The 22,903-nt window shown below is 45.5% G+C and overlaps 1 protein-coding gene across 6 annotated transcripts in view; it reads left to right on the plus strand.

Annotated features, from left to right (window-relative positions):
* nrxn2b (neurexin 2b) overlaps window positions 1-22,903 on the plus strand; it is a gene marked incomplete at both ends in the record, with an annotated part of 555,176 nt that overhangs the window by 499,895 nt on the left and 32,378 nt on the right. For all 6 annotated transcript variants that reach the window (XM_079216104.1, XM_079216103.1, XM_079216106.1 and 3 more), the window contains one exon: window positions 9,149-9,320. In XM_079216104.1, coding sequence (XP_079072230.1) covers window positions 9,149-9,320 — 172 coding nt within the window. The remainder of the gene's footprint in view (window positions 1-9,148; window positions 9,321-22,903) is intronic.

A 22,903-nucleotide genomic window follows, 5' to 3' on the forward strand; every position in this document is an offset into this window, starting at 1 on the left:
CAGGCTGAAAATGAAAAGAGGAGTCACCGCCTGCCTCTGCCCTGCTCCATTGGGACTGGGGCTCGCCGGGTGCAAATTAAATGCAGTCTCATCAAGTTGGGTAACGTTGTTTTTTATTGCTCCGGGTTTCGGGTCTATGTGTTAATATGTTGAACACCCGAGTCCATTAAAGTGGATCCAGCCACGATTAGGCGGTGCATCTTAATTATCACAGAATCCAAATGTGTTTTGGCCGGTTTAGAGTGTTCTCAGTCGGTTTCAGTCATTTTGGATCAGTCCTAATCCTCCCCGGGTGTATTTGGGACAGTGTGTGACTGTTCTTTGTGATTTTGGCAAAGATTTTTTGGTTTTTCAGTACAATGATGTTTGGTTTTATTTAGGTTTTCAATGGCTCTTCAGGTAAGAAGTCCTGGACCCAAGAAGAACATGAAATTAGGAAAATGGGTTTAATTTACGTCAATACGCTTCATCTTAGAAAGCCAAATGCAGCACTTTGTTTTGGACACATTTACATGCAATAGATAATGTTGGAATACTATGTCATTCTGAGGTCATGAAGGCATGTATGGATCTAGAAAGTACTTGGAGAATATCTTTCTCAATTTAGGGCACGTTAGCGCGGTTTCATTCTATCTCTATTCCCAAAATACGAGCTGTCTTCTATTTATCAAGGTCTTAATAAGGAAAAACGGCACGCTGAAGATTTACTTTGAAATGTATTCATACAGGGTTTTTTTGGCCTAATTCCAGCATTAAATAAGACACAAAAAAAAATAAAACAGTGCCACAGTATTAACCCATCCAATGTCAGAAAGGATTATTATTGTACAAAGCCACCAAACAAAAGACAGATTATAGTCAAGGACTCCGCTATCTCATTTCACAGTTTGCTGACGAGGTCTATGCCGGATAGATCTACAGACCTATTTTGTTTTTGACTTGATGCACCTTTCTCCATCAGCCACAAGAGAACTCTTTCTCTCAGATCAATTGGATTTTACTGAAAACCCATGTTAGCAACTCCAGTCAGCGCAGTAATGAACCTCTGGGGAGTGAAGGAGCCGGTGAGGAGGGCAGACAGATTAGACAATGGAGAAAATAGAGAAGGAGCAAAGGCTGGGTAAAAGCAGAGAGTGAGCGCAGAAGTAGTGGAGGACGTGTGGAAGTGAGGTGCAGACGAAAGTCAAACATTGATTTTGAAGCCTTAATTGTTCTAATAGGCAGCAAGGACTAAATCGAGAATACGGCTTTACTTTATTAGTAAGTGCTGCAAAAAGAAAAAAGGAGTTGTTGGCAACAAATCAGGGGTCTAGAACTGGGCTAGAATATTAACACATAGTAGCATTTAGGAACACTGGATTCTGATAATTTTTTATAATTATAATACCGATGAAAATCATCAGTTATTGCTCCACTTTGTGACCAGAAATATGTTCAGTATAATTATGTTGTGACCTGATGAAGGATGGTGTGAAGCTGGTAAAAGCAAAGGATAATATAATGCAAAATATGATCCAAAAAGGATAAAACGATGTGGAGGGGAAACTTCCCCGGTCTTCTCGTTGCTGCTTCTTTCATAGTATCGTTGTAGCTCCATTTCTCTGACATTCCTCCTACACGTGTGCTTCGTTTATTCTGCGATTCCTCTTCTCTGCGCCTCCATCCATGTCTGGTTAGTGACTTGAAGAGGCCTTTGACACCAAACATCTTTGCTCTTGTGCATCTTGATAGATTTAATCTGTCTCAACACATCTCTGTAGAGGAGGAGAGTCAGAGATGTGAGGGGTGGTTATATTTTAGTGCTGAGCATATTCCCTTAATATCAACTCTGTATTTTATTAATTTCGCCTGCGATAAGGTGGTGAACAGCAGACTGGCAACACTTGATGGGTGTTTGATACTCACAGGCAAGTTGGCGATTGATGCCTTCACCGTTTCTGTACGATACTGCTCATACCTAACATATACTGGAGGTCGCTCCTTCCCTGCTGGATCAGGACAGCGTTTATTAAAGCTGCTCAATATGTTTCTATGAACATGGATCACATTACTGTATATTCATGTGAAAGATGTTGAAAGACTGGTGCGTCTCAAACAGACAATAAAGGGTGCCCCGGCGCTTTGGTATGAGACCAAGCGGTAATTCACAAATTACTGTATGATACCTGGTCAGTGTCACGACCGGTTGTGAGAGGCAGAGACTCAGGCGAGGAAACAGACAGGAGGTCAGGTGGAGGGCAAAATCAAAAAGGTTTTTTACGAAACAAATGTGGGCGGGGATTTGCAATCACAAAGGGGGAGAGCCCACGAGGAGGGAGGAGTCTGAAACAAGAACAGGAGATGGAAATAAACAATCAGGAAACACTGAGAAGACACCGGGTGCATCTCAAGTCTCTAAATTGTCGTTTCCTCGATTGAACCGGAAGTGGTTCTGCGCCGCCATATTGACGGTCGTACCAAAGCTCTTATTCTGCTCTGAGGAGTGAGGAGGGAAATCGGAGGAGTCATGATCGAGGAGCCCGAGAGCAGGCTTCCAGGAAGTGTTTTAACGCTGGACACGCCCCCTCGCTGTTCATCTGTTATGTGATTGGACGCTGAAGCTGAGCTGACTGATCGCTGGAGTTTCATACCAGAGACGATCACAGATTAAACTCAAGTTATATATTAAATCTGTTTTCTTATTCACCATCTGGTTCAAATATGTTCATTGTAGGTCTGAACAACAAAAAGAACCAGAAACAACTGTCTTCAAAGATCTGATTTGTTGTTTCCCTCAATAACTCCTATTATGTATGTAATTAAAATCAGAGAGAGCTGGAGAGAGGAATCACTTTTTTACAACTCGTAATGAAGAGAAACTATATTTTTATTGTGGGTTATTTTATAATGATGTCACAATCAGAATTTCAAAACATACCAACGTAAATAATAAATAAGACTTATTCCGCCGGTAGAAATGGATCCTGCAGGACACATCACAGTGTATAAATACTCAATGCAGTTTATTAAACAGTAACAGACACTCTGACACTCATGATAACTTTGTTTTTATTAATATAAGTAGCAGTTTAACACCATTAAATCAACTGAAAACATACGATAATTTTTATCAATATTTTAAGTGCATTTTTATTGGAATGTTCACTAAAAACTCTCTGGACAAAACTCCTTCAGCTGTTAAAGCGACTGACAGCTGATCACATCTGATCAGCTGTCAGTCGCTTTAACAGCTGAAGGAGTTTTGTTTTCAGGCGGTCGCAGTCTTCAGAAACCGACGTCGCTTCACATGACGCTTCAGAGGAAAGGACGTCTCATGTGTCTTAAAACATATTTCCTTGCGTCTTCTCTCTCCGTGTATCCCTGGTGGGAGGGACTAAGACGCAAGGAAAGGACGCAAGTGAGGGAAACGGGGATGCAATTTAGAGACTTGGGATGTACCCACACAAAGAAAACAGGGCGTTACAGTCAGCACCGAACAGCATATAGATATGTTGGCGACTAGCTAGTGAAGGTATCCGCCCACCAAGGAATTGGAGGGAACCAAAACAGACCAAAAAAACAGTGAGACTTTAGGATGATTTGCAATTGACCTAGAACACAACTCCAACATGTTAATATTGCTCCCAGTCTGATGCATGTGAGAACAGGTTCGTTGGTGATAAAAACATGTCAATTTTGTGACAGCTTCCTGCCCGCAAGAAACCCAAAATGAATGCAGGTTTAAGCGTTCCTTTCCTTAGTGGATTCGCTCAAAGCAAATTTGTGTGATGCTTGACAAAGAGATCAACTTGATGTAATTATGAACATTCAAACATAAATGTGTACGCTCAGATGCCAACGATAGACTGCGCAGGGTTTCAATTGTTCATCAGACACAAAGCAGCAACACCCCACTGCACGCTTTGTGCGATCAGCTGGATCCCATGCCGCCAGGAAATGGCAGACACAAATCCGTGTGTGTGTGTGTGTGTGTGTGTGTGTGTGTGTGTGTGTGTGTGTGTGTGTGTGTGTGTGTGTGTGTGTGGCAGGGCTTAGCGTAACCTCGCTCAAGGACGTCCTCATGTTCGCATATATAATTGTGTGTGAGCCGGGCAGGTCAGGTGGGATTCGAACCTCCTGTTCTGGCGGTCATTGTGCTGAAGGACACCATCCATCAGTGGCGCAGACTTGTGGTGGAATCATCTCCGTGTGTATGTTTGTGTTCTTGTCTGACACTAAGTGAATGAGGACTTTTGGTACTAGGTGACAACATAATCAGGATTATGGAGGATAATGTTTCGGCTGATTTATATTTCCCCCCTCTCCGTCTCTAGCTGCTTCCCTCTGCTGTATTTTGGCTCGCTGCCAGCTGTGTGTGTGTGTGTGTGTGTGTGTGTGTGTGTGTGTGTGTGTGTGTGTGTGTGCTTGTGTGTGTTTGTTTACGTACCCTGGGATAAATGGGCAAGCCCAGCATGAGTCATGTTGGGTGGGAGATTCACTCACACACATGTGCCTAACTCATCGATTCTTCAATAAGATCCGATTCAGCTCGACATTTTCAGAACAGGAAAGCGTAGCTGTGACCACGGTCGCAAAGAAGAGAACCAGTTGGGGGCGAAAAAGGGAGATAAAGTGCTATTAAGATGAGGAGATTGGGTGTGGGGATCAACTTTCTCAAGGTGACTGCTAAAGATCGTGGCAAGCACATACAAATGAGTTGTCTGAGCGGAATATAAGAGAAACCAAGCGCATCCTCTCTGCAAACCGTTTTGTTTCCCCCAAATCGAAGCAGCACAATCTGTGTGTGTGTGCGTGCGTGCGTGTGTGCGTGCGTGCATGCATGCGTGTATGAGCCCTGGATGAAGACACCAAATCTGAGCACTAGATAACTAACAGTCGTCCTGATCCAGAAAAAAGACTTTTAGTGTTTCTCCGCTTGCTGTCACACACACTCTGAAGGTGCTTGGTGAGCGGACAATGGGCTGCTCTAGCCAGCGAGGAGCCGGCGTGTTATGCAACCGCCTATTGCTTCTTACATAACGCTGCAGTTTCAGAGTGGAAGATTAGCCCCGCTACACTGTCCTCCTTGTAGCAGATGCCACAGCCGATCTCCTCTCGCAGGCATCAGGCGCACATGTCGACAAACTGATTAGCCGTATAGAGACAGAATTACCCGCGGAGAGGAGATACAGAGATACCGTGTGATGGCGTATCTGGCTCACTCGCCTGAGAGAGGAAAAAGTACTCACCAATATTAATCTGTAACTGCATCAATTTCAGCATTCAAAGTTGAAATGCTTGCTCAATCTGTATGAAATATTAAGCTTCCTTAACACCACGTGGGACCGTCAAACATGTGTCCAGAGAGTGTGTGGGGGGGGATTGATTGCTTTTCGTTGGGCATCCACTAAAAAGCTATTTATCAGTCATTTCTCTGTCCATGCCGCTCCACTGGCTGATTCATAAGCTAATAAATACTGCAGCTCCGCATACTTACACTGGTATGTCAAGTTAGGCTCAAGCAGATACAGGCTGTGATAGATCATTATTGGGGAAATGAGAAAGAGGTTGATGAATAGTTTGCATTCCCACCGCCCGCGGGGCTATTAAAATGAAATCTGTCAAACCAAATCACAGGCATCAGCATATCTCCCAACTGGTCAGCCAACGCTTTCCTGGGCCACTTTCTCGAGGTGCGTCGATGCAGCAGAAAAGCAAAACCCTTCGACTGATTTAAATAACCGTGTCTGTCGAGAGGGAGCCGCTGAATGCGCCCTCCAGTCCACCCAGCAGTCGCCTCTCTGTTGTTTCTCTGTTGTTGCCTCTCTCTCTAATCCGCCGGTTTGGCGCCTTGTGTATCGGATCTGAGAGGAGCAAAGGGAGGAGAGTCGTGGAGGAAAATAGATGCGAGATCAAGAAGGAGCCGTGTGTGGAGGTGAAGCTGTAGGGGTAGAAGAATCATGATGTCTGTAAAGACATGAAACCAAGAATTAAAAATCCTTCAAAAACACATTCTCCCTTTGTCCCCCCCCCCCCCCCCCCCCCCCTTAATTGACTACCAGTGTGTGCAGAGCGAAGAGCGAGCGAGATCTCAACATCTTCAAAAGGAGCTTTGATCTCGGAGCACCTTGAGGCCCCAGAGGATCATCAAGGTTCCCTCTGTCCTTTTATCGCACGGTGTTTCTGTCGGCCCCTTGCTGCTCCTCCTCCTCCTCTTCCTTTTTCCGCTCGGCTCTATCAGCCTGATAACTCTGCAGCCACGTCCTAGCGCCGCCTCATTCCCATTCGGCAAGCGGCGCTCGCCTCGTTCGCGCTCCCGTACCTTTGCAAGGTCATGTTGAAATACATTGGGAACGCTCTCCGCATCCCGACTGCTGCACAGAATTACCAAGCCAACTGTCTTTGTCTTTGAGAGGAATGGGAGGAGAGACTAATGAGAGGATTACACTAACTTTTTTTTTCCTCTCTTTCTTTTTGGCAGCTAAACTGTGTGAGAAGCTGATCGGCAGGTTCTGCTCTGTGAAAAACAATTTTTTTTTGTTGTTGTACCAAGATCTTAGATATTGGACAAGGACGGCGAGTTTGTAAAAATTATAATAATATTCAAGAGAGTTCCACAAAAAAGTACAAAAACTTTTGGTTGAGGCTTTTCTTCCAGTCTGTCGGCCTTTTCCCCGAACTCCCTACCATTGAAGATGTCAAACCAAATCACAGTTTTATAACAGCTTGTTTTATTGAACTCGTGTATCATAAAGCAGAGCTCTTTTCCTCCGTGACCCCTTATTTACGCCACTGATTGACCCACTAAAAAGTAAGATGAGCTAACCTCTGGAAGAAAAGGAGCCAAGACGTTCTTCCTCCTGACATTAGCCGACAGCCGAAGCAGATTAAGGGCTACTAAGCAGTAGTTTAGAAGCGGTGGTGTTTAAAGAGCAGCCAGGGCTTATTGACGGTTACCTACCAGTCCCTTCATTTCAATGTTGCAGGCTTGACTGCTCCTAGTCATTCAAGGAGTTTTTTTCTCCTTCTGTTTCCAGAGATATGTTCGCTTAAGGGAAATGGCCATTAAAATGTCATTACCGCTCCACTAAAATCATTTTTTGAAAAGCACTGGTTCCCAGCGGCTTCCCGTCGTAATGGACTCGATGCATTCCCTCAGCACCGGGAAGAACCCTAATGTTGCGGAACACAAATGCTAATCTCTCTGTAAATATCACTCAAATTCACTCTCCCTTCTGCTTTTCAGTCATAATAGTGTGGACTCATTCTGCTTTGCCCCGGCAAATTGAATTAATTCTCCAGGCAAAGGTGTTATGATTATCCCAAGCTTCCTACTGTGTGGGAGGTAATGGAGATGATTCTGGCATTTCCACTCCATTCAAAGGCCTTTCCCATTTTTTTTCCGTCTTTTCCACGGCATCTCAAAGGTATCGGCGATTCCATTTTCATTCACTAATCACTCTCTGACGGTATTCATATTTGTGTCTTCGGGTCAATATTGGATTTCGGCGTGCATGTGGAGAGCGGGCGCAGAGACTGCAGCGGTCAGTCCATAACATGAGGCAATTGATTAAGTGCCCAAGGAGCTGGAAGCACTTTGCCATCTGAGACGCTGCAGAATGAGATCATCTGTGGAGCAGTCCATCAAGCTCCACTCTGAGGAGTGCATCCTGGCCTAACTTACTCTATGTGGGAGAGTCTGTTTCCTGCTTCCACATTGATTCCCCACATTGTGTCTTATATTCAGCCGATCTCTACCGCATTAATCACCCCCCACGTCGGCACGTCCACGTTTCAGCGTGCTCAATTAACACCCAAATTGAGGTTGTCATCAGTGCATGGCCACACTGTGGCCCTTGCCTGAGTATGGAGCCCACTTTACACAGCACCGAGTGGTGGTTAGGATGCACATAAATTTGGCTGTGATTATACTGCTCATTAACTTACTGTACAACCTCTGCACTTATTTACTCAATTAACTTGCAATTTTAAGTTCCCGTTAACATTGGGACGTCTTATTTTCCTTTTTTAAATACTTAATCGGCCATGAATAATGGAAAAACTGCTGCGAGCAGAAGCCTGATGTTCACCTCTGAATACCTCGGCGTATGGAAGGTGGTGAAATAAATGCGCATTGCTAATGAGATAATGGAATCTATGAAGGTGTTGCAGCCGATAGAAGTGTGCGAAAAAAGGTATAATTGACCCCCTGTGCAAATGAGCTTGACCTGTAGTGACAACCAGGAAGTGTTCCTGCCAATGGTGTGGGGCTGCGGGGGAGTTACTCTTCTGGATCTTATGGCAGTGCAGAACAAAACTGCAACAGAAGATTTACTGCCAGACAAGAGAATTAGTCTGTAATGGTGCTGTCAGGTATGTACTCTGTCTGTCTCTCTCCCTCTTTCTCTCTCTCACCCGTGTTCTCTGCCTCTCTGGCAGACTGTAACTCCATAAATGACTTTGACCTTTCCCTGGGACTGAGGACAGGAACCACAGAGGGAGAGGAGAGAGATGGCGGGAGATGAGAGCAGAGTAGGCGGTTGACTGTAATAAACTCGAAGCAGTGGGCGGCTGTCAACACTAATAGATGAGAGAGGGGAGGGGGTCAGCGGATTGATGAATACTAAAGGTGCTTCAGCAAGTGCTCTGTTCTTTTACTGGGCTGATGTGTGTGAGATATGATGCTCACAGCATCATCAGGCTCCCAGCAGCGAGGGCGGAAAAATATACCTTTAGTTTTTTGCTCCAGGACAAACGAGGACTCGTATCATGTGATGACTGTAATGTACATGTGTTGTATTGCGCTGTACGCTGCTGTTCATTGTGATGCATTTCACTCACAGGAGACCCGATGAGTGTTTTACTGTGTGATGCCAGCTGGAACAACGCTCTAAATGGGTTAGCTTAATGTTTAAAGTGTTAGCATTGTCAATTAGCACCAGACAAAAAGTAGAGCTTTGAAAAATTGGGTTTAATAAAGGAAAACCTTTCGATGGGTTGGTTGAACTTTTTACTCACCTCCACTTCCAAAATGTGGAAATCAGTTTCCCTGGAAATCCAGGTTTAGGGGATTTTTAAAAGGATCTGTCTAAAATTCCCTCGTTAAGCGTCACTTCTTTTCATGCGGGTGCATTCTTCTCTGACGTTCTCTATCTTCCTCTGTCCATAGGAACGGGGAAAGATCGGAGTGATCTTCAACGTGGGAACGGACGACATCATCATTGAGGAGGGCGCAGTTATGGTGAGCGACGGCAAATACCACGTGGTGCGATTCACGCGGAGTGGTGGCAACGCCACACTACAGGTGGACAACCAGCCGGTCATCGAACGCTTCCCATCAGGTAGGAACAGGGGCTGTCTAGGGGGGGATTCAAACCTTTGCAGTATTGAATTGGTAGATAAACGGGGTAATAGAATGGAGAGAGAAACAAAGAGCTTCTGATAAGGACTGTTCGTTAAGTCAGTTCCCCGTGTACCGCTCGATGTGACTTGTCTGGTTTATTTATCACGGCATTCATATTTATAACGTGCCTGCATTATTCTCGGTTATTATGTTCCGGTCTGAAAGACGGGAAGAGCCGAGCAGCCTTCCCGAGGCGAGCAATCTCCCCGTCGAAGAGCATCCAGCTATCTGCACTTAGTCTCCCATTGTAGCTCCTGGTGCTGTGAAAGCCAGCATTGAATTGAGGCCAGCAGAATGCAAATATGGCAGCAAGGAGGCTTGGCTGGTGAGCATTTGGGTTGGGCAGCATACACCTCATGTTGGGAAAGTATGCAGAGGTGTTGATAAGTCACGCCTCGGCTCCAGACGCAGCATCATTACGCAGACAGACTTAAAACGAGGGCAAACACCCGATGAGTCACTGCTGGGAGTGTGCTAATTCCCCCCACTTGTTGTTTAACCATAATCATGGTATTCTATTACGGCCTGAATTATGAGGCTATTTTCGGCCGCGCAGAAGCTCTCAATTAATTTCTCTCTCCATTGTGTTTCCCCCTTTGTTCATGGTTGTTCAAAGGAAGACATTTTGTGTTCCCGTCATGAGTTTGCATTCGGTAAACAACTGGCTAAGCCCGGCTCTGCTGAAATCTAATGACCTATATACAAAAATAAGGGTTTCCAAAGCCTTGAAGCTCTGGCACATTCATGAATTTGCAAACCTTTTTCTTTATTCCACATCGACGCTGTCCGACTGGTAAATCTCCATCCCTGCTGAAGTCAATTCGCTCCATCTCCGTTGTCTAAACAACCAGCGTCCGTGGATCGTCATTGTGGCAAACAGCAGGACAGGAGGAGTGCCCCTAATGTGGCCCTGATATTTACCCCAGTTGACATATAGAGCAATGGGACAGTGACATTCTCTGTCACAGCAGTGAGCCCGTATTTCCTTTGTTTTGGCATTGGGAGAAGTGCATTCTCTTGCTCATCCGTCAGGAGAGGAAGCGCCCTCTGACAGTTCACTCTTTCCACTTGTTATTATGATGGAAATGCAGCCCCTTTTTATTTATTTTTCCTCAACGGCGCGCGCTCCGAAGAGGAGCCTTCCCGGCTTCCAATAGAACAAGCCGCTCAGAAAACTGCAGCAAAGCAGTCTGTTAACATCGGCAAGTGAGTGTCATCATCCAAATCTCTGTTTTGTTTCATCAGGAAACAGTAATGCGCGGCTTATATTGCATTCCCTTTATTCCTCTTCCTTTCCGCCCTCCTCGACGCAGTTGTTGTCTTTGTCAAACATTTCTTTCCTTTTCCTTTGCTTGATCAAGAATTGAAGAGTGTTGTTTTGTTGTTGTTTAGTTGAGTTTGTGCGCTTGTCTGCCGGGGGCTGGAGCCCGTCTGAAGTTTTAGGAGGTTATGAGGACTGAGGAGAGGAAATGGATGAAGGAAAGAGAGGGAGAGAGGGGGTGTTACTTTGGTGTGTAGAATAGATAAGATTCATTTATGTGAGCTAGATACACTCAAACTATTTTTGGGTGCCCGCTTTGAAGGCTCCGGCGCACGCTTTGAAGGTTCCAGTCGTCATCGTCTGGCGGGGCGCCGTCCTGGGGAAACGGAGGTGTTACACATTAGGAGAGCAAAACCTCGGATGAGGCGGAGGCTCCAAAGGGCGGAGGAAAACCCGTAAGGGGAAGGAGTGATGGATGGAGGCAGGAGAGGTAATGCTGTGTGGAGAGGAGGAAGAAAGCGGGGGGGCTCTCTTGTTGAATCAAGTTCCTGTGACCCAGATTGGAGATTTAGGCATCTTTTGATATTTTAAACGGGACAAAATACTTTGTACACGCGACACATTCAGGCCTACTCAGTGTTCTTGATGCGGATATTATGCAAGATCATTGGCGCGCTGTCCCAGTGGAACACGGAATCTTAAAGTGTCCGTGTGAGCCGAATTTAGAGGAAAATAAAACAAATTGTCATGAAAGAAACCTCCAATGGGACATTTGTGAAAGTGTTGCAGGTGCCAAAATTGTCTGGTTCCTCTAAGAGAACAAGGAACCGCAGTTTCCTTTGAAATGTCCCTCCCTGAAGGGACTGTTGTGACCCACGTCAGGAATTCTCGTATGCATGAGATATGGGATTCATCCTCACGTAGGCCTAAGAACTGTTAAAGTTCCTGTTGCCAGGTTATTCAATTCAGTTTATTTTGTATACCCTAGGACCTCACATCGGATCAGGAAAAAATCCCCCAAAAAATAGAAAAAAAACTTTCACGAGAAAAAAAGGTAGAAACCTTCAGGAGAGCAACAGAGGAGGATCCCTCTCCCCGGATGGACAGAAGCAATAGATGTCATGTGTACAGAATGACACATGTTATTTTTTTCCATCGGTTTCTGACACATTTTTACACACACTCTAATAATCAGGGCTTGGACTGGGACTCGCTTGCATACAAGTACGGCCCGGGCGTGCCGGCAGCTGGCTGATGAACAGAAGGCCGTCGCGGGGTGATGATTTGGAGAGACAGGATGTTGACAGCAAACGCCGTCGTCACGGGTCAAGCACATTGAACGGCAAAGCAACATGTCTCCTGATGTCCCACAAAGTTATGTTTGTAGTCCTCAGGGAGTCCTTGTGTGTGTGTGTGTGTTTTGGTACGTGTCTGATTCTACGTGTGACAGTGCACGCATCGCGCATATGTGTGTTTTCGCACGTGTGCGTGTTTGCATGTAGCCGTTTGATGGATGGAGAGCAGACGAGACGTGTCAGAGGAGCGCCCAGCCAGCTAATCCCGTGTGTCAGGTGTCCCCGGTGGGCCCAGCCCATCTCCCACATTTTCCAAAATGGCAGACGGGCTCAATAACAGCATCCCTGTGTCCCACTGAGCACCTCGAGCCTGGCCTCGAATAAAAAGGCAGATGTTAGCAGCAGTGCCATACGGACTGTAATTTCGCCTTTTTACTTCCGATTCGCTTTAGTTACTGGGCTGTGAGGAAAGAGAGCAGATACGATGGGAGCCAGGACATACAGCCAGGACATAGTGTCATACAGTTATCATAGCCATAAACACACAAACAGGACGCAGATGAAAAAGGCCCCCTGCTTTGTGTCAAGAGTTGGTGGCTTCACCGAACATTGACTACGAGGCTTTTGAATGAACCTACAACTGTAGGTCTTTATTATCTCTGCCAGACGTAGTACACCTGTAGGGAGATTATGCTTTCGGTCGCATGTGCACGTGTGTGTCTGTCCACAGCTTATCTTGCAGACTACTGGACTCATCAGCCTAATTTACAATTTAAAAATAAAACTATTTCATTGACTGTTTTATACAGTCACTGACTGCTCGCTCCTCTTAACCGGCAGATAGGGGGCCGCTTCAGGGCTTTTCTGGCACTCGGCAGGTTTAAAAACTAGCCTTGCTTCCAGTCACAGTGATGTATGTTGAACAGCGACATACGATAGGCTTACTCTACTGTGTAACTTTAACTAAACAGTGGTCACAAGTAATAATGTGATAACTGTTACTGTAGAAAGTACAGAAAATAACAAAGGAAGAGGCATGTCCAGTATACAGCAACATGTACCTAGAGTGTGCCAATGTAAGCTGCTGATCATAGCAGACCAAGTAAGATGGAAGTGCATTGAATTAAATAATGGTGCACTTGATTGCCAAAGATTTCAACTATTCACGTAGAAGTGGAAGAAAGTGTAATGGCCTTTTTCAAAAGTTGCACAGTCTGGCTTTAATGATCTGACTGTCTTATTAAATGCTAGTTCAAAAGATTATTTTTGTTGCTGCTGTGATTTTCCCAGAATGTACTCCACTAATGATGCAGCGGAGACAACGCTGCAACATTTTCTACCTTTTGATTTTCTGTTTCAATATTACGTAACTCCATATCCAACAATCAACTAGCAGCAACATAGATTCAAAAGTATATTTATTTTTATGTTAAAAACCCCATAATATCAAATCCTGTGATTATCATCGTGAAACCAGCCTCTATGCTCATGACTTCTACTGTGAACATGGTGTTCACACACTCGGGGGGAGGTCAGATTTAGTGAGTGGGGGCCTATAGCGGTAATCCCCCTTCCTATAAGGAGCCAGTCAGCATTACAACAGCTTCTGCCTCAAAAAGAATGAGAATAGGAGATGAAAGAGCTTCAAAGGAGAAACTGTACCGAAGTGTGTGCATGTGTGTTAGACAATTTAAGTACAGATGTATACCTATACAGGCCCTTTATGGGCTTACATGGTGTAAATATGCACCTTTGTTGGAGACGATGTGCACCTGTGAGCATGTATGGGGGATGCTGCTGCTGGGCCTCTGCTCCCCCTCCATCTCATCTTTTCTCTTTGCAAATCGCCTCACATTAACTCTTTTTGTGATGGCAGTAATTCACTGCGGCGGATTATGTTATTACGGCAAGAGAGAAAAAAAGAAAAGAAAAAGAAGGAATCCATCTATGTGCGTTTATGCTACACTTGGCATTTGGGCGTCATTGCAGTGCCCCCTGAGCTTTAGATGATCATCGCGCATTTTACAACCGCTGTTTTATTGTCACCATCGCTGGGGTATTACCATATTCTGCCGCCTCGTAACCGCGCCACAACCAATGAGAACCCCGCCGTTACGCCGTCATCTCTCCACTCTTAACGCTCCGTTCTCTCCTGCCAGTGTTTACAGGCAATAGATCCACCATAAAGCTGTCACTTTGCTTTAGTTTCTAACCGCAGTTGAGTAGAATTAGAAAGAGGAAGTGGCGACGGTAGTGTGTGTGGTGGTAGTGGTGGGGGGTGGGGGGTCATGGATGGAGGGCACGACTGACAGGGGAGATAGACGAGAGGAGAAGCAATAGTGCCCCACAGCAAAGTGCTTGGGATGCATTGCTGATAAATGATGGACTGAGGGAGAAAATGGCTGAGGACAGGGGGGCAATAGAGAAGGAGAGGCTTGCTTAAAAGAAAAAGAAAATCCAGCGTGCGCGCTGGAAGCTAGCTGCTGTCACTGCTGTGATGGATGAGGCTTTGCATGTTACTGAATAATAAGCACTTCACAAATTGGATTGCATCACTGCAAGGAAGATTACATTCACGCAGTATAGCGTGTGCACGCCGCTCACTCATACAATGTAGCGTAATAATTCCATAACTACTGCTACCGCTAGCACAAAACGACTCACATCTGAAACGCACAAAGACATGACGATGTTCATTTCGGAGTAGGCCTGCGCGCCGCTTCATGCTGATAGAGTATCAAGGACAGGAAGAGAAAGAGGAACGATACGCACAGGGACAAGCTATTGTCATGGCCTGTTTTCATTCTGTACGGCATTTAGGGGATCTGTTCGGCGTGAAGGCTGCCATTAGAGGCCGAGAAAAAGAGGGGGATGTGTCAGCGAGGTCAGCTGCAGCTCTTACGATGGAGCTGTTACGGTGTTCTTACTCCTCGGGTAAATGTTCCAAGAAAAAGGGGTCAGCGAAAGCTCCCGGCCGCCGATTTCCTTCCTTCTACCCGCTTTTTATCGCGTCTCAACTGCGTCTAGATATCCATCTTTTGTCTCTGCGAGAGAGAGAGAAAAGGGAAACCAATTGTGAATAACCAAGGAAGATAAATGTGAGGAGTGGAGGTTAAGGCAGTCCAGAACCGCTTCCCTCATGGCAAAAGCAGTATGGGAGCACTCAGCGGTGGTAGTTAAAATGCTAAAAGTAGAGGGGAGCAACGGGAGCGGGACAGCCGAGATGTGCACTCTGCACTAGCCAACGCAGTCAGACAAATGGCTGGAAGCACTGAACTTTAGCCGAGCGTGGACGAAATTTCACTCCACTAGCTCGGGCCTCCGAGCAGGCAGTATGGACGCGGCGCTACGTGACTCCAATGGTCCACTGAGCAGAAGACGGTGGATGAGTGTGCGGGGTGATGCACAGAGCTCGGGAATCATGTGCTCTGTCTTACTCTTGCGGAGGAGCACCTCTATCTACTACTGTCAGCTCGGCTCACTCATCCTTTAGCTCGTGCTGCTCTTTGTCTGTGCTCAAGGTAATTACAGGATGCACTGTTGCAGCAGCACCAGGCGGTGTGATCTAAGTGCAGAGCATCTAGCGGGTCGACGCTACAGCCTGTAATTAAGTCCAGCGCTGGGACACTACTTCTTTTTTTTCCCGCTACTTTTAACTTCCACTACCACATTTAAGGGACAAATTATCTTTTTACTCTACTACATTTGTTTGACTGCTCCTGTATGGGTGTTAGTTACTTTGCAGGTTCAAATTCTACATAAAAATATATAAAGTATATGATATCTCATAATATGCATCAAAGATGAAACTATCATCAGTATATAAAGTTGTACAAAATAGCTCCACTTCAACCAGCGACCACATTTTACTTTGGATAATAACCCCATCAAAATGGTTCACCTAGTTAAAATAACAATAACAAAATGCATATTTATAAAGAAACACCTTTCAGTATAACAAAGTACAATTCAACTGCACTACAATCTGGGGCCCACAAAATTACCTTCACCGTTATAAATGAATGTGCCTATAATTTTTTCCATTAATCGATTGATCGTTTTTTGTTGCTCAAATTAATATAGTAGTTTAAGTAGAATGTTTCACCAATGATGGGCATATTGGTCTCATAGTCTCGTTAACTTATTTAGGCCACATAAATGCATCAGTATTAAATTGAGATATAACCTATTAAAAGTTAATCACATTAACTTTACATTTTTGAGCGTAGTTCAGCAAAGGATTAGAATACTTCGTCCCTCGTGAGGAAGGGAATTAGTTTCAGTGGTGCAGATGATACCATGAAGATGCTCAGTAATTCTTTTTTAACCTAAATTACCACATACATTAAACATGTTCATTATTCTCACAGTTATTAATAACGTTTTTCAAGTCACACTAATAACTCCCCTGAGGGAACTGCGAGTGCTTTTAGGCCATTGATCTTATACAATACATAACTGACATCTGTCGTAGTTTGGATTTTGATTTCACTCATCATTAAATTCTGTAAAGTGTAGCAAAAAAGTGAGTGAGTTAATTGAGGTCAGCTAGCTAAGTCACTTGTCACTGATGACATTTCCCCCTGTGTTGCTGGTTCTTATTGGGCCTCTGGTGCTCTGCGAGTTCTTCTGATTGGATCTTGCACAGTTGGAAGGTATCTCCAATTATTGGCCTGTGGCTATGGGATGATGGAGAGGGGGTGGGGGGGGACAGAGAAATAGTGAAGCAAGTAATGACGAGGAGGGGGAGAGAGAGCAGACATGGCTAAGTAGTGCAGAGCAGGAGAGGGAAAAGATTGCTTTAGGTAATTAGAGAAGTGACAGCTTTGATTTCCACATGAGTGGTGGTGGGGGGGCTTTCCCTGGCTCACTCCGGCAGCCACCCTAGCACAAATCCACCGTGGCTGAGATGAAAGGTGGCGAGGATCCTGTTGAAGCGAGAAGAAAAAGAGGGGAAGAAATGGAAACGGGCGCACTAGATTGATAACTGCTGCACAGATGAAAGATGATCAAACAGTTAAAACAGTGAGATATCGCTGGCTTCAAATGCGAGCCGACACAAGCGGTGGGTGATGTATTTACATTGAACAAAGGAGTGTGGTGGGAAGGTAAACCGCTTTCTTTTCCTGCGCCACTCGCATGAAGAAACTCAACTTGCCTGCAGTCTTTGGCACAAAAGATACGTCTCTATCTTTGAGGCCTTCAAGTCTTATTTTCTTAAAGGACCAGTGTGTAGGAATCGTGTTTTCGTTAGCTTAGAAGGAACCATTCATATCTACATAGGGAGCAAGGCCCTATTTCTCGTACCCGGCTAAACAAAGTCAAGGAAATGTCCCAATCTCCATCTTAAATTAGCGAGATGATTGACATCAGGCTATCTGGGTTTCTTCACGGCTGATCCGCGCTGAAGCGGTCTCGTTAATTCTAGCCAGACGTCAGTCGTCTGGATAAATGCGCGCGCCCGCTCCTCTTCAGAAGGGATAATAATGGAGCACTGACACCACGATGTTCTAACAGTACAATGGCAAATAAACTCAGAGGAACCTCTTTTTATGAGAAGCAGGAGATGATCATGAAGGCATATGAGGAAGTCAATACCGTAGTCATTCACAGCAAACGCGTTGCGAATATTCCAACGTTTTTGCAACATTGTTGCCGTGAACGCAACTTTAACATCGCCCCGGCTGCAAATATATCAGACAAGTTAAATGCGTCAGTGTTGGGAAAATGTATCGGCAAATTTGAAGTGCTTCATCACCCAAATCAATCAGATTATATTTACGAATAAATATATACTTATAAGGATATATGTACTGTATGCACGTATGAATCATGTACTATATATGTGTATATGAGTTTGAATATGTGTATGGGCGGATCAGTATGTATGTATTATTCATAATCAGAAATTCAATCAATTGAAGCAGTAAAAATAAATTGTGTGTGATTCTCTGTATTCTCATCACGATCACCTTAATCATGTTCTACAATAATGATTTGTATGATGTACTAATAACACTGTCATATAATTATGAGTGCTTTCAACACATCCATAAGTTTCTTAAGAGCTAAATAAACTTAAGAACAGCGGCATGCAGCGGGTGATAGTCTGTGTCTGAGACGGGCGATCAGCTGCGCCTGTGGTGATCAATGTCCGCGGCTCGAGAAGCTCTCGTAAATAAATTATTTCTTGCCGGCAAAATCTATAGCGCCGCGTACAGGAAGTCATGATAATGTAAAGGATGGATCCTGGCGATCTGAAAGAACTCTCTCCCTATAAAACTAATATATCTAATATCGCTTCTTCATCAATGAGGAAGGGAGCTGCCTTTTTTGTCCGTGGGAGTGGCCAGCTTATCCAGTGAATTTCAGTAAGCCTGCCCGGGAGCAGGTTTAAATTTTTGGATGTGTTGCTATGGTGATTTATCTAAGCTTGCTTCGAGAAACTGAGAAAGCCTGACCTACGTCATCTTATCCTGACAATTAGCCCGCTACCTCAGTAAGCCAGGTACGAGAAATAGGGCCCTGGTCTTCTTCACGGAGTCCGCCATGTTGCACTGCCATCTACGGTAGCCCAGATCAGACAAACCCCAGAATCAGAACCAGAAACCGCTTATTTGCCAGGAATGTTTACACAGACGAGGAATTTTTCTTGGCGGAAGATGCATACATTAGACATGAGACGTTAGACGAGACAAACAACAATCAACAACAACAACAGCAGTGCAATGGGTATTAAATTAAGTATAAGATAAAGTGCTCAGACAAACAGATAACATTAATGTAAGTGTATGTTAAAGTGACATGTGTGTTTAAGTTAAAGTGTATGAGTGTTTAAATATGAAGTGTGCAGGGGAGTGCCCGGTAAGAAGAAAGAAAAGAAAGAAAAATAGCCCTGGGGGTGACAGAGTCAGTCAGTGGGGGACCCGGGCTCTATTGATAAGCCCGACTGCCGACGGGAAAAAACTGTTAGTGTGGCGTGAGGTCTTGGTCCTGATGGACCTCAGCCTCCTGCCAGAGGAAAGGGACTCAAGCAGTTTGTAACCTGGAAGTCCTGGAAGCGAACAAGTTCTGGAGGGACGGCAGATTGCAGCCAATCACCCTCTCAGCAGAGTGGATGATGTGCTGCAGCCTGCCCTTGTCCTTGGCAGTGGCTGCGGTGTGCCAGGCGGTGATGGAGGATGCAGGTTGAACTTCTTCAGCTGCCTCAGGAAGAACATCCTCTGCTGGGCCTTCTTTGTGAACGAGCTGATGTTCAGCTCCCACTTGAGGTCCTGGGTTAGGATGGAGCACAGGAAGCGGAAGAACTTCACAGCGTCGACGGGGGAGTCACACAGGGTGAGAGGGGCGGGTAGGGCTGCGTTCTTTCTGAAGTTCACAACCATCTCCACTGTCTTCAGAGCGTTGAGCTCCATGTTGTTTTGGCTGCACCAGGTCACCAGGTGGTCAGTCTCCAGCCTGTAGGCGGACTCGTCCCCACCAGAGATGAGTCCATTGAGGGTGGTGTCATCCGCGAACTTCAGGTGATTGACGGACTGGTGACTGGAGGTGCAGCGAGAAGAGCAGAGGGGAAAGAACGCAGTCTTGGGGGGAACAGGTGCTGATGGTACGAGAGCCTGGGACGTGTTTCCCCAGCTTCACGTGCTGCTTCCTGTCAGACAGGAAGTCTGTGATCCACCTGCAGGTGGAGTCAGGCACGTGCAGCTGGGAGAGCTTGTCCTGCAGCAGGGACAGGATGATGGTATTAAAGGCAGAGCTGAAGTCCACAAACAGGATCCCGACGTAGGTTCCTGGGGAGTCCAGATGCTGGAGGATGTAGTGGAGGGCCATGTTGACAGCATCGTCTACAGACCTGTTGGCCCTGTAGGCGAACTGCAAAGGGTCCAGGAGTGGGTCAGTCAGGGTTTGAGGTTTGAGGTGGGACAGGACCAGGCTTCAAAAGACTTCATGACCTCAGAGGTCAGGGCGACGGGCCTGTAGCCTGTAACCAAAGAGCCTTTCGCGTTTGCCCGAAGGCCACAACATGAGGGGTTTGCAGAGGGGTATTCAGTTGGTGTCAATCCGCAACCCCACCCCTAGATGCCACTAAATCCGACACACTTATCTCAGCCAAATCTAACTGTGCACTGAAGCCCTTACGTACATCCTCCGCAACTGAAACGTGTTATCCGCAGGAGCTGTGCGCGAGAGCGCTTGCTACCACGCAGCAGGTGGTAAACCGGAAGATTACAAACACCCGAGGGTGAAGAGAAAGGATCATGACTAACGAGTGGAGAGACAATGAGATTCTGGGACTTCTGTCGGTAAGGACCGACTTGAAAATCATCAGACAAGTTCGAGGAACGGCAGAGGACTCGCTTGTTTATAACTATATTGAAATCCGGCTGCCTGATGGCAACTTAATCTGCCTCCTGAAGCTTTACCCCGGCTCCTAAATCAAACGGCGTATTTCCAGTAGGTTAGAAGGCGTCTGAAAAACTCCTGTTATGTGCTACGTGTGTGAAAGAGCAGCTTCGAAGAATGCCTGGATCCTTTAGAAATTCATATGAGAAAGAGCTCAAGATAATTTATATATTCTAAAATAACCTATTATTTTTCTTGATTTCGGTGCATCTCCTTATTTTGTCACATTACGGACACCCCAGAAAATATATTTCTTCATGGCACTTTTGTCACTTTATCACTTAATAACAGGCAAAGATGTTAGATAAGATGGATATTTCTGCAGGGCTAGCACAGGGCAACAATGAAGAGGGCAGTTGTATGAGAGATATGAGAGCAATCCATCTAAAGTTACCTAATGAAAAACAGAATGAGGCTAGCTCGACAGAGAGAGGTTTCTGTGAGGGAGAGGGAGAGCGAGATGGCTGGTGGCCAATCATCTCCAGTGTAATCTCCATTCTTGTGGATGGATATCCGATGTGGGTGTCCTGTACAAGGGCATCTGGCTGCCTGCAGAGCTACATGATATACAGTTGGCTCCTTCGTGGGTCTCCAGACACACACACACACACACACACCCACGATGTACTAACACAGACGCACACATATGTACCGACACAGAAGGAGGCGCAGAGCAGGACGGAACAGCGTGAGATTCACAAGCTGGATTGTACAGCGCGCTAGAACCCAGTCCACCTAGACAGACGGTGACACAAGACGCTCTGCACTCAGAGCACGGCGCACAGGTCTGCCGGCCGCCCTCCACCTCACTTTGTGTCTCCACAAAGTGCCAGTCCATCAGCATGCCCTTGCCCTACCCCCTGGCGCAGCAGCTGGGGTACCTGCCCAGGACGGCTCACATCATGGCTGTTAATCCAGCCGATGCTCCAGACGGCGAACATGTGGAGGTTTCGGGCACCCAGACTGGCGATACCATGGGAGGGTCCAGAGCCGCATGCGTGTTGGCTGGCTATACATTCATGACTCGTGGAAACAAGTACTGATCAGCCTTTGATGTTTTGGCTCGAACCTTGGTTTACATTTTTGATTTAAGATACTCTATTTATATGCATTTCTAATTAGAATGCTTAAGCTTTTTGCCCGTATGTCCACCAATTACACAGCATGTCTGATGAATAGGAGAACTGATGAATAGGAGAACTCTACTCCTGCTGTATTAGATCATTAATGAAATACCAAAGTCTCCTTCTGTTGTCAGAACTACCAAGCTTTAGAAAAATACAAGACATGCATGCACCTCATCACCATTAAAATCCCTAGAATTCTGCAATCCCCATGATGCAACCACTAGCATATTTAATTAGACACTCACAGAAAACTGTATACAGCTGTGGGAAATTTTCAGTTTTCCGCCCTTGACTAGTAATTTAACTTTTGACACATCAAATAAATCGGTGCAATGTGCTTAAAGTCCCCGGGAAACGTAAGTCAGTGCTTTGCATTTGATTGGCCTGCAAAAAAAGTGGCCGGGGGTTAGAATGTTGCATGCAATTGTTTGAAATTGGTTGTTCCTAGCTAAGTTATTAAAGCACCTGTCACACTTTGTTTTACGGGAAGACAAGAATAAATTGAGGTTCTGTAATTATTGCTGCATATATTAATAAATATGGGGGTGATCTAAAAGGGTTAAAAGGGCATTATTTCATCTTAACTTAAGATAATGTTAATCATACTGTAGCCACCGATGTCCATTGGAGAAGGTTGGCAATTTAAGAATATTAAATGCCTCATTTTGACGTTTGAGTCTCGATAATTTTCCTCTCATGTATATCAGATTTCCTTGAGTGCCGATAGCATTGTTTTGCTTTCTTTCACACCCAGCAAAGGGAATAGTCCTGGGAGCGCAGTGAGTGCGATAATGGCGGAGGGGGGAAGACAAGGGCCCAGCTGTTTAATCTATCCCCCCATTCTCATGCAGAGTTCCACCGGTTCCCTCCGAATGACTTATTTCTCCAAGGCATGCGAGCGCAAACACACGCAAACAAACAAGCAGGAAGCGGAGGAATTTAGGTTCTCCGACAGCGGAGTGTCGACGACATTTTAAAAGAAAAAACCCTGTTCGACGGAACTTTGTGGGATTATTTTCACACACTTTCCATGCATCACGCTGCATCCTGCTCTCCGTGGTTCCATCACTTCCCCCGCTTTCTCTTCCCTCGTCCATCGTTTTGTGTCGAGTGGATACACAAAACCATTGTTTGTTGATTCCTTCGCCGTTTTTTGGTTGTTGATGAGGTTGTTGATACTGTACACACACTCAGTGTACTCCCCTCCACTACACACTTAGTCAGACTGTGTGTGTGTGTGTAGTAATGAACGGCAGTCTCTGTCACAATGTACCACATTTAGTCTCCCAGTAATAATACTCACTCTGTTACCAGGCAATGAAGAGGGATTGTGGGGGGAAGACGCTTTGGATGAGGGGAAGAAATATGGTAGAGAGGACAAAGATGGATGGGAGAAATTTGAGGGGAGTGCATGAATAAAAAGAGATGATTGTGG

The sequence above is a fragment of the Taurulus bubalis genome, assembly GCF_910589615.1.
Source record: "Taurulus bubalis genome assembly, chromosome: 3".
NCBI classification, from domain to species: domain Eukaryota; kingdom Metazoa; phylum Chordata; class Actinopteri; order Perciformes; family Cottidae; genus Taurulus; species Taurulus bubalis.